Source organism: Tiliqua scincoides, chromosome 1, assembly GCF_035046505.1.
Source record: "Tiliqua scincoides isolate rTilSci1 chromosome 1, rTilSci1.hap2, whole genome shotgun sequence".
In the NCBI taxonomy this organism is placed as follows: domain Eukaryota; kingdom Metazoa; phylum Chordata; class Lepidosauria; order Squamata; family Scincidae; genus Tiliqua; species Tiliqua scincoides.
In genome coordinates this window covers 233,648,400-233,663,069 of record NC_089821.1, presented here as the reverse complement: position 1 = coordinate 233,663,069, position 14,670 = coordinate 233,648,400, and the positions used below count along the sequence as shown (strand labels likewise).

Below are 14,670 nucleotides of genomic sequence, written 5' to 3'. Positions count from 1 at the left end.
AGGGAGGTGGGACTGGTGGATCTTCACTCCACCAGATCCAGAGCCTCTGTAGGCTCTTGACACATAGGCTCTTGATTCTACGTCGACCTTCGAGTTGCCATAGATAGAATCCAGTAGCACCATTGCAGGGCTACTTGCTTTACCTAGGAGAAGGGAACAAGAGTTCCCTTCTCCCAAGGAGCTGACAACAGCTGCCTGGAGCACACTGGATAAGGCAGCAACCATTTTTGGCACCGCTGCAGCCCCACACACTGGGCAGCTCAGGATTGGGCTGCCTGATGCCTGCCACCAAAACTGTCTTCTCTGCCAAATCTGTACGATGGAGAGTAATGCTTAAATCTCTTCTTTATGTGACTTTTCTAAATGCATGGAATATTCATAATGTCAGCACTTTATGTTGCTTCTGGTTACTAGAAAATCTTTTCCAATAACAGTTCTTCTACAGATTAAAACTTGAAATCTATGGACAACAAGCAGTCCAATCCCAACCTCATTGGCACAGTCAGGTCACATGGTCTGCACTGTATCCAACGCAGAATATTTAGCTGGAACAAGTTTGAGTGGCCCTCTGTAATGTTGGCAGGCCTGAAACAGGGGTTAGGATAAAGCAGAGGATGCCTCCGCTGATCCCACCCTTCCTGGGTCTGATTTGCCCCCATTCTGCACTTCCCCTGCCCCAAAACACCCCTCCCTTCCTCCGGAATGCCCTCTCACCACCCTCTCCCAGCCCCTGCACTGCTTGGCATAAAACTCACTTCTGCCAGCAGCCTTGGACTGAATGCAGCACATTTGTGGGACTCTAGGCCAGCGGAGCAGCAGCTGTGCTGGCAGAATGGTAAGTTACAATTGTGCTGAAGTCTGATTACTCAACAGAACTTTACATAACTTCCTTAGGGCACAATCCAAACCCCTTATGTCAGTTTTTTTCCAGCACTGGCATAGCAGTGCCAATGGGACATGTGCTGCATCCTGCAGTTGGGTGTCACTCACGGAGGCCTACTCAAAGTAAGGGAATGTTTGTTCCCTTATCTCAGAGCTGCATTGCCCTTATGTCAGTGCTGGAAAGTACTGACATAAGAGGTCAGGATTGCGCCCTTAATGAAGCAGGAACAGCAATTTTGTTTTAAAGTTTGTCTGAAAAGTGAACAAGCAATGATAAGGATCAATTCTAAATACAAAATTTGATTTGCAGTAATGTTTCCTTCAAAATGTTAGTCACCATTTAGCTGTTTATTTTTTGTGACTTGAAATTGTTTTTCACAGTTTCGCCCACATCTGAATATATTCATTAAATTAGTTCTAGTTGGTTTTTGTTCTCAAAACTAAGAACAACAATAAGGGATACACAAGAAATGTTTAGTTTTCATCTACAACCATCATAGAAATATAGTCTTTATAGCGAACAGTATTTGTTTCTGGATCTACAGCTGCAGAGAGCATTTCCTCCATTTCTTCTTGTGTGAAAGGTTCACCTGCAACAGAAATACAAATATTTAAATATTTTTGTTATATTTTCTATTGCTTAATCTTCTCAAAACATTTTTTTTCAAATCACACAAAGAACTTTGTCCTTTCATATCACTGATGTATTATTACTTAATACATTTCTATACCATTTTTTGAAATGTAACTTTCTGAAGACAGCGACAGTCATAGCCATATAGCTATAATCTATGAAGCAGTCTAATGTACTGTTAAAATAAATTAAGACTTAAACAATAATTATAGAAAACTAGCAACAGTGTTTCCAAATCTTTTTTATCACAGCTAATCCTTTTCCAATTCTGTTCCAACAGACACTGTGCTGAAGGCTATGGGAGACACTTTTGCCTCATTAAGAGCATCTTTATTGTACTTTGACCACCATCATATATACAGTCCATCATTAAGCGAACAGTTGTTAAGCGGTGCACGCCTGTACTATCAATGAAGAAACCTGACATCTAAAATGCCCCATGGTATTTTGGTGGTTGTGTTTTTTTAAAAACACTCCTTTATTAAAAAGAGGTAAAAAGAATGGAAGATTGCACAGCTTCTTGATATTCAATATCATAAATCAGAGCTTATGAAAGAAGTGTTTGATGAATGCACACAAATGAAAGCATTAAAAAACAAAACCACATCATTTTCTGATATTAAATATCCAGAAAGAAAACAAAGGAAAGGTGAAATTCACAAAAGCTGCTTGAAAGAAGTAGTCACAACATAATAGCATAATCTGAATAGTGGAAGGTCACAACAATAAGAAATGAAAATGCTTATGCTAACCCACGTACACTTGTATAGATTACAGTCCAATTTTACTTAACTCTCCATGTGGCAATGCAGCGGCACCAATGCAGTGTCTGATGAAACCAGAAGGGGAGTTTCTGCCTTGAGAGGCCTCTCCGGGTTAAGGGAACATTTGTGCCCCCAGGGTAAGCGCCTGTTGGCTCAATGGATCAACTTGGACCTGTGCTACCAATATTGCTGGTGCAAATCCATGTTGCCCTATTGACCTGTGAAGGCAGATCAGGTCTAGGAAGGGGGTTAGGATTCAGCAGGCACTACTACTGCTGAAACCCACCCCCTTTGTGGACCCAATACACCTCCCTCCCTCATCTCATCCCCATTCTGCCTACCCAATCCCACCTCTCTCTTCTAGCCCCTGGGCAGCCTTACCTGAGGCAGCAGGCATCTGCAGTCCATTGTGATGAGGACCTGGATGCTCACCACTTCTACACTAGGCTGTGTTCTTCAGCACTGTCACGTTTGCGACATTTGGAAAGCAAGTTATGTCACCAGAACACGAGTTCTGGCAGTATAACAGCTTGTTAGGATTGGGTCGTTAATCAGTTGTATAGAGGTGCTAGGAAGGAATGCACAATTGAGCCAATATGGAGTCAGCAACTAGCTTTGTTGGATGGAAGGTTTCAGGAGAAAATGAATGGTGATGAATCAGGACATCCAACCACTCCTCACAGTGAGCTCTGTCAGCCCCATGACCTCAGTCACTGCTCCCTCCATACACTGTTTCTGTCTCTACAAAAATGCAGAGATTTTGTCTTGAATCTCCCCAGTGCTTATTTTTACAGTACACAAAGGTGCTCCAAGTATCATAGAATACTTATCCTCCATTTCTCAAATGCAAAGCTAATTTCAGCAATTATTTTACCTTCTTCAGTCATATATTTGACCAATTCATCTTTAGTCAGATGTCCACATTTATTCGCATCTAAAACCTAAAAGAGTAAAATAGGGAATAGTATGTAGATTAGTATGGAGACTTTAAGTCCTCCTGTTTTATGATTTAAGAAGTATTTTTCTCCATGCATAGAACTTTACCAGTACAGACCTCAAATGCACGTAAAAGAACGTCTTCTGGAATTGGCCGGTATCTGAAATCATTCGTTTAATACAAGGTCAGTGATGAAATGTGTATTTCAAGAGTTACTATACCATTGTAGAAGTCTGTCCCACATCCCCGCTCCTAAACATATGTACTGAAATATTTGCCTGTGAAATCAGCATAACAGCAAGGCCACAGACAATATTTTAATTTCAAGCTTTGTGAAATTGCACTGAATCACAGCCTGATCCTATCTTTCTTCCCCCATTGGTGCAGCTGCACCAAAATATACCCCTGGATACCCCTGTATCCAGCAGGGGTAAGGGGAGCAGGAGGCTTCAGAAGGGAAAGAGAAAAATCCCCTTTCCCCTCCATAAGCCTCCCATCCTGCAATGGATCTTCGTGGACATGTGTCAGCGACTTCACAGGCGCAAGTCCAAGGAAAGTAAGAGGATGGGGAGACTGCTGCTGGAGGGGATAGGATATGTAATTTGCATACATCTTATCCTTTGCTCATCTAGTTATGAACATTTTACAGATATATCAAGTATTTTTTAATGATTTGAAAAGCATTACAGGTGGGACGTCTTTATCTGTGTGTTTGGGATTTGCAGATTTGCTTTCTCATGGATGCTAAACTTCCAGATCACTTCCCCTGTACACCTCCCAGATGCAACTGAAACCTTGTTCTGGCTGCGTTTGGGAGGTTTTCTGAGCCTTGGAGAGGCTGCGCACCACTGCGCATGGCCTTTCCAAGGCTCAGAATGCCTCCTTTTTAAAGTGACTTCCAATTTTCATGTAGCCTCTCTAAGACTCAGAAGGGCTCTGGATGCTACCAGAGCAAAGCTCCAATTGAGTTTGGAGCCTAGGTGGGCCAAAAACCATGAATTTGCTTATTCACGGTTTTCGATATCCATGGTGAGTCCTGGAACGGATCCCCTGCAGATACAAAGGCACCACTTGTATATAAATTGGAACGTAAAATTAAAAACAAAAATAACTGTTTCTCTCTTTAACCCTGTTTCACCATTAATGACACTATCAATCTGTTATTGGAGTCCAGTGGCCCTTTTAAGTCCTAACTAGAAATAAAGATATTGATTTCAAACTGACTCCAGTTTAATATTAAAACATTCGATGTTATTGCTATCTCAATACAAATATGTGAGTCTAACAAAAATGCTGGTGTACATTGGACCCTACATTTTAAAAATATAACATGCTCTGTAAATAACTTTTTAAAAACAACAACAAACACCTGAACAATAAAAAAATTAAACTTTGTATTATTGCACCCTTTTATGATGTGCAGCCTCCTAATGCTGACCACACATACCACACTGCAAGTTCCCGCCAAACAAAAAGCTTACAATTATGGCATCACTGCCCAGATCCTATATCATCTTTTTTAGGGCAGATGACACCTGCTTCTTGGTGTCCAACTGAATACCCAAGACATGAATCGCCACCTTGCTTGAGGGCCCTGGCAATCTAGGTAAGACTCTGACCCAAGTTGTCCTGGGACCCTGGCAGTTCTTTGTAAATTTTGTTTTATATTTTTGTGCACAGAGGAATATAAAGTCAGCCTGAATCTTATGCAAGAATCAGTGCCTAAAGCTAAAATTGCATATACTCAAATTCACCTTGAAAAACCCTTGCATCTGAAAAAATACACACTCTCTCTTTAAAAACTGAGGGAACAGCACATTCATTTACCGATTTTGCATTCATTCTGGGTATGTATTTAATGCAGAGAATGGCAGGCAGAATTGCCCTCACTATTTAGCCCATTTCACAAGTGTACAACTGCTCTCATAATTGCCAAGCTGCTGGAATCCACAGCAACCACACTGATATAGGAAAGTTAAAAAACTACTGAAACTACATTAAGGTCTCTGGAAAGACACATAAAATGAAGACATTAAGGTAGAAGAAATAGACTAGTATCTAACTGGTTGCCTAAAAATATTTGTTAAACAAGATTGACTATTTTTTCACCACTATGCGTCATGCAGTGCAATCCTATCTTGCACTGGAACAGGCAGGCAAGGAGGCCTGCACTGTATCCAGCACAAAATTGGGGCCAGAAGTGGCTCAGCTGGAGGCAAGGGAAAACCCTTCCCCTTACCCCCAGGTAAGCCACCACAGCCCCAATGGGTCTCCTTGGACTTGCGCCACCTCAGGAGGTTACACAAGTCCAAGGAGGATGGAGCAGCTTCAAATCGCTCCACACTGCTCGGGGAATGGGGTTGGGATCTGGCATTAACAGCTGGGCCCCAGCCCTGTCTCCCACTCCCCGCTCGCCTGCCCCTGGGACTAACCTCCACCACCCTGAGACTCCTCCCTCCCACCTCCTCCCCGCCCTCCCCAGACTTCTGCGTTGGTTGAGCTTGGCCAATGCAACCCTCCCTCCCCAAGTTGGTGCGGAGGCTGGATGCAGCCTCTGTAGGCCGGCACACATCGCTGTGCCAGCCCAGCCAACTCCTGAGGAGACACAAACATGCTTTACAAGGAACTTGCGCCAGCCTAGGATGCTGTTAGGATTGCGCCCTTAGTCTTTAAAACTGAAGTATTATATCTATGCAGCTACAGAAGAATCTTCATCAACTATCATTAAAATCAACACATCAAAGTTGACTCAAAATTACACAAAATGAAATCCTTTTTTCTGTTACCTTCTTTCCAGTAATACTCTAGTCATCATAGGAAGAAATTTTTCCATACGAATAAACCCAGTTGGTTCTTCTTCTTCTACCTAAAATTATAAGCCTGCTATTTAATCAAGATTACCATGGAAAGAAAAACTGAAAACAAAACATCAATTCAAGTGATAGTGTTGGACAATTGTTGCTTTGATTTCTCATAAAACCACAACTATGATTGCCTTTACAATGTAGCCCCTCCCCACCTCTGCCCACACTTCCTCTTTTTTTCTAGAGCTGAAAAAGAAAACATGGGGCTTGGCTTCCTGGCCAAGGCATCTAGGTAGAATTACCCTGTTCTATACACTCCCTGTTCCATACCCTTTCTTGCTTAGGAAAAGAGCTGAATGTGCAGGGGCAGGCTTGGCTGTGCTCAGCACTGGCATTCAGGTTGAGTACAACCAAAGCTCAACATTGGGGGACCAGCCCACTCGCCATGACAAGGATACTGACTGAAATTGTAGAAGTTTGGTTATAAATTCCTAATAACTTGCAAAAAATAATAAAAGAAGGCAGCAATCCTGCCCTCTGCATGAGTGCAGAGGATCAGTGAGACAATGTTGGAAAATGGAGTATCATGCAAGCAGAAAATAGTAAGGAGATTAAAATGAGGCGGTGGAGACCATTGCTCTGTGGTAAAGCAGATGCTCTGCATGCAGAAGTTCCCATGATCACTCTCTGACATCTCCAGGTAGGGCTCGGAAAGACTTATGCCTGAAACTCTTGAGGGCTTTAGTAGATAACATTGAGCAAAATGAAACAATAACCTGACTCACAGCCCAATCCTACCTAAATCCCTGCGAGGTGATGCAGCAGTGCTGGTGCAGCTTCCATTGCATCCCATGGGGGAATTTTGGCTGCTGGAGGTCTCCTTGGGGTAAGGGGACATTTCTCCCCTTGCTCAGGGACAAGCCTCAGTAACCACTACAGGGCAAATCAGAACTGTGCCTGCTCAATTGCTGGTGCAAGTCCGTGTTGACCTATGAAAGTGAATCAGTCCCAGGAAGGGGCTTAGGATTCAGCATGCACCACGACCAATCCAGTCCCCATCCTGGGCCCAATCCACCCATCCCATTCCTCGCTCCCCCCGACTGTTCCACCCCTTGTACTTGGTTTACCTGCTCCAACAGGCCTCCTGATGTCTGCTGGTGCTGCAGCCTACCCGCTGGTGCACTGGCAGCTTGAACTGCCACAAAGCAGTTTACATCTGCTGTGCGGCAGCCTGCATCGGCAGAACATGTGTTCCACTGGCACTGCTCTTCGTTTGGATTGGGCCATCAGTATACAGTAGCTTCATATGTTGATATGAGAGAATATGCCAGACCACATGCCTTTCCTCCCTCCCAGATCAACAACCTGGCCTCATACAAACTGCTTTATGCTCCTCCTCAAGAAGTACTGGACAGCACTGAGTAGCCCAGACCCCTGCACTCAGAGATTGTTTGCTCTTGAACGGATGTGAAAAGTGAAGGCCAGGAGGGATGTGAGTTCAAGTTTCTGCTCAGGAGAAGTAGAATTAGGGTGCAATCCTAACCAACTTTCCAGCTCTGGCACAGCTGTGCCAGTGGGGCAACTGCTGCATCCTGCAGTTGGGGGGCAGTCATGGAGGCCTCTTCAGGGTTAGGCAATGTTTGTTCTCTTATCTCAGAAATGCATTGCCCTTACCTCGGTCCTGGAAAGTTGGTTAGGATTGCGCCCTTATTTGTTCAAATGATTGTTTTTGTTTGTTTGGGTTTTTTTTTGACAGGCTACCAACAAAGGGACTACCAAGGGGGTTCCAATACCATATTAAAATACACACTATATTAAAAACAATGTAAAACTAATCAACATAAAATAAAATGCAACACTCAACAGAAATAGAAACAATAACTTGCCCCAGAAGGCCAAGGCCAAGTGACTATGCACATATGTGACTGGGTGGATGAATCCCTCTGTAGTACAAGATCCCTCTGTAGTAGAGAGTGGTGTCATGGTCAGCATTCCCAGTAAGCTGCATGATCATGCAGCTCCATGCTGAGCTCCACATGCATGGAACTCAGCAACCCAGAAGCTTGGTAATGATCTGTGACGTCTTCGCTGAATGTTCCGAGATGGCATCACAACACAGTTGCAACACTGTGCACCAGAAGAGGTCAGTGCACCAGCACTGGCCACTTAGAGGGAATACAGATCTTGGTTATAGGTTTTTATATCCCTTTGCAATGGTTCCTGCCACTCTGCTTCATCCATCAGGGAGTAAATCCACATCGTAGGGTGTGGGGTATAACATACCCTAGTTGGGTTTGGTTTCGGGAGAAGGGGGTTACGACAGACCAGAAGGATGGAAGTATTGATTCAATCAACCTTTTACTGAGTCTTGGATTACAGACTTAGGGTGCAATCCAGACCTGTATTTGGGCCAGCGTAAGTCCTGTGCTCCAGCCCAGGAGGGTTGCATTGCGCCTCTTCAGGAGGAAGTCAGGCAGGCGCTCAAAGAAGTGCCAGCCTGTGGAGGCCGATGCAAGCCTCCACACCGGCTTCTTCCTCATGAGTTGCGTTGGCCCAGCAGAGCCAACACAATGAAGAAAGGTAGGTGGGGGGAGGCAGGGGAAGGCGGGTGGTGGGCGACCCAGGGGGGGGGCAGGCAGGGAGTGGAGGCAGGGCTGGGATCTGGCAGTTATGCCAGATCCCAATCCCCGTTCTCGGGGAGAACGGAGCAGCTTCAAGCCGCTCTGCTCTCCTTGGGCTGATGCCACCTCAAGAGGTGGTGCAAGTCCGAGGAGACCCACTGGGGCCAGCAGCCCTTATCCAGAAGTAAGGGGAAATGTTTCCCCTTGCCTCCTGCTGAGCTGCTAATGGCCATTATCCTGCACTGGATACAGCGCAAGCCTCCTAGCTTGCCTGTTCCAGCGCAGGATAGGATTGCACTCGTAAGCAGATAAACCCAAATATGTCTTTGACCAACCCTCAATCCACCATCCCAACACCACCTTCCAGTTTCTTCACTGGACCCTCTTAGAGGAAGTTTCTTTATTCCCTGGCTAAGTGAGTTGAGGCCAGGAATGTGGATCCAACTATAGAGTCTCTAGAGTTTGCTTGCAACCCATCTTGCAATTCCTAGTACCTGGCCCAGAGCCGAGCCAATTGCAGGGGGGAGGGCAAAGCCATATGAAAGCCATAGAACAGTGGTTCTCAAAATTTTTAGCCCAGGACCCACTTTTTAGAATGATAATCTGTCAAGACCCACTGGAAGTAATGTCATTAACCTGATGTTATGGCCGGAAGTCATCATCATCATCAAGCAGGAAAAATTTTTAACAATCCTAGGCTGGAATCCAATCCACACTTACCCAGAAGTAAGCCCCATTGATTATCATTTTTAAAAGCGTATACATTGTAGCCTGTTAAAAGTACAGATCTCCCCAAATGCAGTCACATACCATGTCGACATCAAGTCCAACTAAAAATATAATATTGAAATGAATGGGGCCCACCTGAAATTAGTTCGTGACCCACCTTGTGGGTCCTGACCCACAGTTTGAGAAACAACACCATAGAATATTGGTCTCCATATTACTATGTCTGCACATAGTATATACAGCAGAATGTACAGTAAAGACCTATAGTTGTATAGACAGACCTATCTCAAAAGTTGAATACATTCTGGAAGAATCCCTAAACATTTACAGATCAACAAGTTCAGAATATAACATGAAGACTTAGTTTTCCTAATGTAAAATATGGTTTTAAAAATATTCTATGTTGACTGTTTATCTGTTCATAACTATAGTATTCCTGTACCATACATGACATGAACAAGAGTGGGTATTTTCAGTAACTCAGTATTGTCCTCTAGTGGTGGTAGCATGTTTAGGTAAACCATTCCTGCTTCAGAACAGTTTTCTTTATATTGCATAGTAATTTCACTTCCTTTCCATCCTAATTAAATTCACACTTGCCAAAATTAATTTCACTGTTCTTTTTGTTGCTGATGACCATAAAACAATTGCTTCTGCAAGAATAATGTGTCATTATATCAAATTGATTCCACTGGACTAGCTGTTTATCTTGGAAGAAAGTCCACTAAAAAAAAAAGTATGATTTATTTAACGAAAGACTGAAAACAGTGTGCCACCTAAGTCTGAAATGAGAAAAATGCGTGTCATATACAGATTTCCAATCCACTTAAAATTAAAACTGGCTTCAACACTTATGCCTGTTCAAAAAGATCATACTTGTAAGGTAGGAATAATTATCATCTTAATGTGAATCCTGTAGAGCTTCAGTTTATATTTCTTTTCCTTACCTTAGAAATATGCTAGATTCTCAAACAAAGTAAAATAAATTTTGTAATATACTGTTTTCTGGCTGCTGGATTATCATACTTTGTTATGCTAATTGCTTCCTAATTGTCAGAGATGTTCAGTTGATGCACCTTGAATGGGAACTAATGACCAGAAACCACTGAAAATCCCTAACTTCAACTGGGAGGAACAAAGAATGTTGTTTCAACTGGAAAACAGAGCCAGTTGGGAGTTTTTGAGCCATTTTAGTAGGAATTCACACTTGCTTTCAGGGAATGTGGTGCAGGAACAGAAGCTCTGTTGCCTCACAGTGTGCAGGGGAGGATCATGATCAGAATCAAAGCTGTGGTGGCAGCAAAATCCTCACCCTCTATCCCCCCACCATGGTTTTGTCCTGTTTCATGTCATTCCCCCCCCCCCAGCTATCAATACAAACACAGGTTAAACGTTTGTCCTAACACATAGTTTGGTTCTTATGAGTCCGCTTGTTTTAAATAATCTCTGCTTGTATATTTGAAAACAAACCAGATTACAGACACTATGGTTCCCTTTCTGTGCTACTGAAGCCAGGTGGAGCTGCTTCTCTGTGGGCAACTCACCCACACTAGAAGCCATATTCAAATGATACAACCACATGGGCAGAAGACAATCATAGTGTTATTTCCCACGGAATCAGCACCTTCCCTCCAAGCAAGGTGCCAATTCCATTGTTAGAACTCTTACAAGTGGCTGTTCCCCATTTGTGTGGATCATTTACATGTTACATATAAAAGCTCTTTAAATGTTGCCCATACTATGCGGGGAACTGCTTTTCTGAATGTCGAAAGGGCCCTTCTAGGTTTCTAGAGTTTTGTCCCATTCATATTTACCTGGGAGTAAGCCCCACTAAACACAGTGACCTATTTCTGAGTAAATTCATTGTAGGGGCTTGCCCCATTGCCAGGAAAGGGAAAGGGGTATTGTTTCCTCACTCTTGTAACCACCAATCTCTTGTCCCTGGTAAAGCAGTTCTAGGCCCACAGAGAGATCTCCTGCTGGAAAACAAGTTCCTCTTCCTTGATCCAGACAGGTGGGGGGGGGTAACCTTTTCCTCCTGGGGATCTATCAGCCCAGGACCCATCCCCAGTGCTGCAGTGCAAAAACAAGAGAGATGGGAGTCGGTGTAGCATCCCATCTCTCATCCTCTCCTTGGTCCTCAGGCTTCTCCCAAATCTAGCCAGAATTCTCAGCTTTTGAATCCTGCTCTCTCTGCTTCATCATCAGAAATGACTGGATTTTAAATCTTCCCGGTCCTTGTGAGAATGTGTGGCTCCACCCCCTCCTTGCTCAGACTCTGGGCCTGCTACTCCCATTGCCCTGACAACCAAGGGAGCTCCATTAGAAGCCTCTGTTAGAGAGGCAGGGTTTTTCAGAACCTTTAGCTGGCCTCTTAAAGGCACCTCTTGTGACAATGGGTCTGGAGATGGTAAGTCAGGAAGTTGCATGTGGGGTGCAAAGGGGTCCAGGAAAGATGTGCCCAAGACCCGTATACACTTGTACTGTTAGGCTGTAATCCTATACATACTTCTCTGGGAGTGAGTCCCATTGAATTTAATGGGGTTTATTTCTGTGTAGATACACATATGATTGAGCTATCAATCTTGTAGCAGATACATTGCACCTCACTACATAGACAAGTGGGAAGTACAGAACAATACTAATACTATGCTACCAGCGCTAGATGTTGGTGCAGCACAAACTGAGATATTCCATTTGTTGAATGAAATTCTTCTGTGTCACATTCCAACTCTCTATAAATCTAAGAGATGTACGTTCTTATAGAGGGACAATGCCATAACATAGTAAAACTTGCAAAAACATGAAAATTACCTCTGCAATAATATCATGTAGTTCCCCCTCACTTGGGCAGCAACCTAGTGACCTAATGATGGTGCCAATCTCTCTGAAAGAGAGAGCATCATTGTTAGTACACCTACAGTGCAATATAAATCTTCAGCCGCATCCCTTAAAAAATTATTTGTATTTTAATGGTTCTCTCACATATTATTGAGACATACTGTAAGATATACTGCTTAAGCACACAGTACAAAGCTCCAAAAATACGTTCTGTTCATTGTCCCATACAAATTTCTACAGAATATGACAGACAAAAACATCTGTTGGCATACCCTTTCTACAACATGCTACAAAACAGAAGTTCCCTAACAGACTTCTCGGTCCTCCTCCATAAAATTAACATCAAAACACCTTAAGACATCATACAGGACGCATGCATTACACATACGTAGAGCGCAATCCTAACCAACTTTCCAGCACTGGCATAGCTGTGCTAGTGGGGCATGTGCTGCATCCTGCAGTTGTGGGGCAGTCACGGAGGCCTCCTCAGGCAATGTTTGTTCCCTTCCCTTGGAGTTGCATTGCTGTTATGTTGGGGCTGGAAAGTGGGTTATGATTGTGCCCACACACATGTACACATCATTTGAGGAAACATCAATAGTTGACAATTAGGTACAATGATACCATCAAAGATTAGCTTTGAACAAAAGCAATGCCTTTTCAGTCACTGCCCTGAAAAGCCCGTCCCCAAGAGACTGACAGCCCAATCCTATTCATGCTTTCCTGGGAGTAAGCCCCATTGACTGTAATGGAATTTACTTCTGAGTAGATATGCAGAGGATTGGGCTGTTACTCAGTCCCAATGCTTATTCCCTTTCAAAAACCAAATAAAACATTCTTATTCTACCAGAGCTATTAATTGAGACTCTAATTTTAGTTTTATCCTACTACAGCTTAATCTATTTTGTTAAGGTTTTAATTGATTTTAAAATTAACTGTGTCATTATATTCAATGCTGTAACCAGTGGTACCCAAACTTTCTAGCACTGGGACCACTCTATTGGGACCCACCTAGCTTTATGAGACAAAAATAGTTTCACCTTACCAGCCAATCAAGCCTCTGTTTTTATCCTTTTTACTATGGTGGAGGAACTGTCTTCTGGAGTTAAGTTTCACATTCATCAGATAGAGACCATTCTGGTAGTCTTGTGTTCTCCTTTGCCTGGCCTTCAATAAGACCTGAGACATGTTTGCCTACTTAGGAGTAAACATGCATGTGTGGCTCAGTTTCGCTTTCCATAGGGCTCAATACATTTTCCTTGTCAGGCTGAAGGGCAGGGGGGGACTTCATTCTTGAGAGTTTGTTGGCGCCTGCCTTCATCAGATGGTAACCATTCTGGTGACACTGCGTTCCCTTCAGCCTGCTCTTAGAAGTGGACTTAGGCATGTTTGCCTACTCATTAGTATAGGTGCACATGCTGCTCTGTTTCAGTTTCCATAGTGCTCAATACATTTTTCTTCTCAATCAAACTTGTGAGTTTCACAACCCAACTAAAGTTGGGCCACAACCCACTGGTGGGTCACAACCCAGTTTGGGAACCACTGCTGTAAACTCATTGCTCAAATTATAGGGTTGAGGGGGGAGCTCACTGCACGACCTTTCACAAATGTCCCCTTAGCTGAAAGTGAAGGGGGCATGATTTAGCTAAAACAGGAGGAGACAGGGGGTGGAGCTCTGTGGATTTCATTAACAGCCTAAGAACTAGCATTCTTGCAGTGGAGCCTGCCTTACGGCAGTCCTAAACCCTACAGAAGTACACAAATTGCATGGTGCCTGAGAGCCAGCTGAAAGGCTGCAGAGGCCCACCACATGCCATGCTGGAGGACAGAGCAGCACCCACCACCTACAATGACTCATTGGCAGGAGCAAGGTGGGGGAGGACGGAACAGAGAGGACAGGAGGCATGCTGGGAGGTGGGAGAGGGTAGAACCAGGTGTGGGTGACTTGTACGAGATAAAATCTTCCTTGTCTCCTATCACGCCCCTTTTCTCTCCTTAGATTTGTGCCAGCTATTTACTTTTTAAAAAAAGCTAGTTAAAAGGTAATTTCAATTGCTATGATTTATGTCTAAATGGAAAAGCCCAACAGCATTAGGCTATTAATAAAATCCACAGAGCTTCATTCCCGGTCTCCTCCTGTTTTAGCTAAATCAAGCTCCCTTCACAAGTGCTCCAGAAGGCAGCCCCCCCCCCATAGTACAGTAAAAAGAGACTTGAACTGGTAAGACTTTTTTCTTTTTTAGTTTTGTAAAGCTATGGGGGTCCAGATGGTGTGGTAATTTTAAAAAGTGGATTCCAGTGCCAAAAGGTTTGGGAATCACTGCTTTATTGGAAAGGGTGGTTGCCTTTTACATACTTCCTGCCCCCTCCTGAAGCCTCATTTCCCCTACTCATCACTCTGGGGTTTTAATGCTGTTTAGAGTGAAGCTTTCAGTCTCAATCCAGCCCAAACAAAAAA

At 43.6% G+C, this 14,670-nt stretch overlaps 1 protein-coding gene across 1 annotated transcript in view; it reads right to left on the bottom strand.

Annotated features, from left to right (window-relative positions):
• Positions 1-777: 777 nt before the first annotated feature.
• The window catches only part of EFCAB2 (EF-hand calcium binding domain 2), a 30,424-nt gene continuing 16,531 nt past the window's right edge, over positions 778-14,670 (bottom strand). The window contains exons 3-7 of the mRNA XM_066611501.1: positions 12,186-12,258; positions 6,004-6,083; positions 3,335-3,377; positions 3,155-3,221; positions 778-1,472 (exon numbers count right to left, since the gene is read on the bottom strand). Of these exons, the coding sequence (XP_066467598.1) occupies positions 1,357-1,472; positions 3,155-3,221; positions 3,335-3,377; positions 6,004-6,083; positions 12,186-12,258 (379 nt within the window). The 3' untranslated portion in view covers positions 778-1,356. The remainder of the gene's footprint in view (positions 1,473-3,154; positions 3,222-3,334; positions 3,378-6,003; positions 6,084-12,185; positions 12,259-14,670) is intronic.